The sequence below is a fragment of the Cynara cardunculus genome, unplaced genomic scaffold (assembly GCF_001531365.2).
Source record: "Cynara cardunculus var. scolymus isolate 2C unplaced genomic scaffold, CcrdV1 Un_Scaffold_1917, whole genome shotgun sequence".
Lineage (NCBI taxonomy): Eukaryota > Viridiplantae > Streptophyta > Magnoliopsida > Asterales > Asteraceae > Cynara > Cynara cardunculus.
This window is the reverse complement of record NW_020200915.1, coordinates 31111-33184: the sequence shown is the minus strand read 5'-3', so window position 1 is coordinate 33184 and position 2074 is coordinate 31111. Positions and strand designations below refer to the sequence as shown.

At 22.9% G+C, this 2074-nt stretch overlaps 1 protein-coding gene across 7 annotated transcripts in view; it reads right to left on the bottom strand.

Moving 5' to 3' along the window:
- Positions 1–2074, bottom strand: part of LOC112502781 (F-actin-capping protein subunit alpha) — a 60803-nt gene that overhangs the window by 36010 nt on the left and 22719 nt on the right. The window contains exon 1 of one of the 7 annotated variants that reach the window (XM_025106787.1): positions 62–75. The exons of the other annotated variants lie outside the window; for them this stretch is intronic. Coding sequence (XP_024962555.1) covers positions 62–71 — 10 coding nt within the window. The 5' untranslated portion in view covers positions 72–75. Of the gene's footprint in view, positions 1–61; positions 76–2074 lie in introns of those variants that run through there. 7 annotated transcript variants of the gene reach the window in all.

Here is a 2074-nt window from a genome sequence, read left to right as displayed (position 1 = left end):
AGACAATGGTTTCGTCTTCTATAGATTGGATTGGTTGTCTTCTATAGAATGGATCGCAGACCTTTGGCCATGTATTGGATTGGATTTGGACTGGTTGAAAACGAAATGGGGAATTCGGGTGGGTTTGTCGGGGGAGGAGAGAGCAAAACAGGCTGCGATTAAAAAATCACGGGATGCTGTGCGTAGTAGCGCTCGCTGCTCCGTGTTCAATGCTAGCTTTGGATATATTGTCGTAAGTACTCGTTTTAATATTCTATTTTATTATTTGTCTTGTTATAATATAATTTTATATATTTTTAAGAAAAAAATAATAATTAAATAAAATATAAATTTAAAGATATTATAAAAATTTTAAAAAAACTATATCAATATTAATATCAAATCTGAGGTAGGTTATTATATAATCTCTTACATTTGTACAACCACTACAACTCAATCTCAACATTCCATTTCATTTGATGAATATGTAATTTATAGAAGTTTTAATTATTTTCTAATATAAAGTATTAATCATAATTAATGAACCGTAATTATCTTCCATAAATATTTAAATCGTAATAAATGAACTTTCATCATTTCCATAAATATTTCAATTTATTGGGTTGCATTGGTTGTACAAATACGATAGGTTGTATTTGAAACAAACTCTATCAAATCTATTTAAAAGTTCTATTTTTTATGTAAGGTCTTTAATTTATTTTTTTATTATAATTTAATTTAAGTTTAATAACGAAATAATTTATTCTTGATTTAATAATATAACATTTTATAAAGATAATAATTAAATATTCTGTTAGAATTTAATGATTATCCTAATTTTATTTTAAATTTTTTATATTTAAAATGAGATGTTTATCATGTATTTGATTATGTTTATCTGCAGTTAATTACACGAATTCAGATATGGAGCTTTAATAAGTTGTACTTACGCACAATCTACTTGCAATCTTGAGTTTTAAGAAATATGTATTAATAAACAGTATTTTACGCATAAAAAGTAGTTTTTAAGAGTTTTTGTCAAATGCTTTATAATATAGGGGGTGTTTGGGATTGCTTATAAAAGCTGTTTTTTAACTTATTTCAGTTTGGCACCGATGATAAGTTGTTTTCTGGTGTTTGGATAAGAAAAAAAACCGCTTATACCGGTGTCAAACCGGTGATAAGCTGTTTTTGATAAATTAATCTTTCCTGACTTATGAAAAACTGTTTATTACCAGTTTACAATTTTAACCTTATTGTATTTAACTCCGGTTTGATACCACATAAGTTAACAAGCACTTTTACAACAAAAAAAAAAAAAAACATAAGTTGTTTTAAATAAGCAGTACCAAACACCCTCATAGTATAGGTTATGTGTTTTTAAGAAAACAATAATAGTTTTATTTTTGAATAAAATATAAATTTGAAAATATCATAAAAATTTTAAAAAAAGAATATATAAATGTTAATATCAAATCAACTATTTAAAAGTTCTCATTTTTTATGTAATTTCTTTAATTTATTTTTTTATTGTAATTTAATTTAAGTTTAATAACGAAACAATTTATTTTTGGTTTAATAATATAACATTTTATAAAGATAATAATTAAGTATTATATTAGAACTTAATGATTATCCTAATTTTATTTTAGATTTTTTAGATTTAAAATGAGATGTTTATCCTATATTTGATTATGTTTATCTGCAGTTAGTTACACGAATTCATATATGGAGCTTTAGTAAGTTGTACTTACGCACAATCTACTTGCAATCTTGAGTTTTAAGGAATATGCATTAACAAACAGTATTTTACGCATAAAAAATGTTTTTAAGAGTTTTTGTCAAATGCTTTATAATATAGTATAAATAGTGAGGTATATCTTAATTTTWATAATTTTTTATTATTTATCCTTATCGATATAATACAGTTTTTAGTTGTTTTGAGAAAGTATGATGTTTTTATTTTTAAATAAAATATAAATTTAAAAATATCATAACAATTTAGAAAAAAAATATACATCGATTTTAGTATCAAATTTACTATTTAAAGTTTTCGTTTTTATGTAATTTCTTTAATTTAATATTTTATTTATAA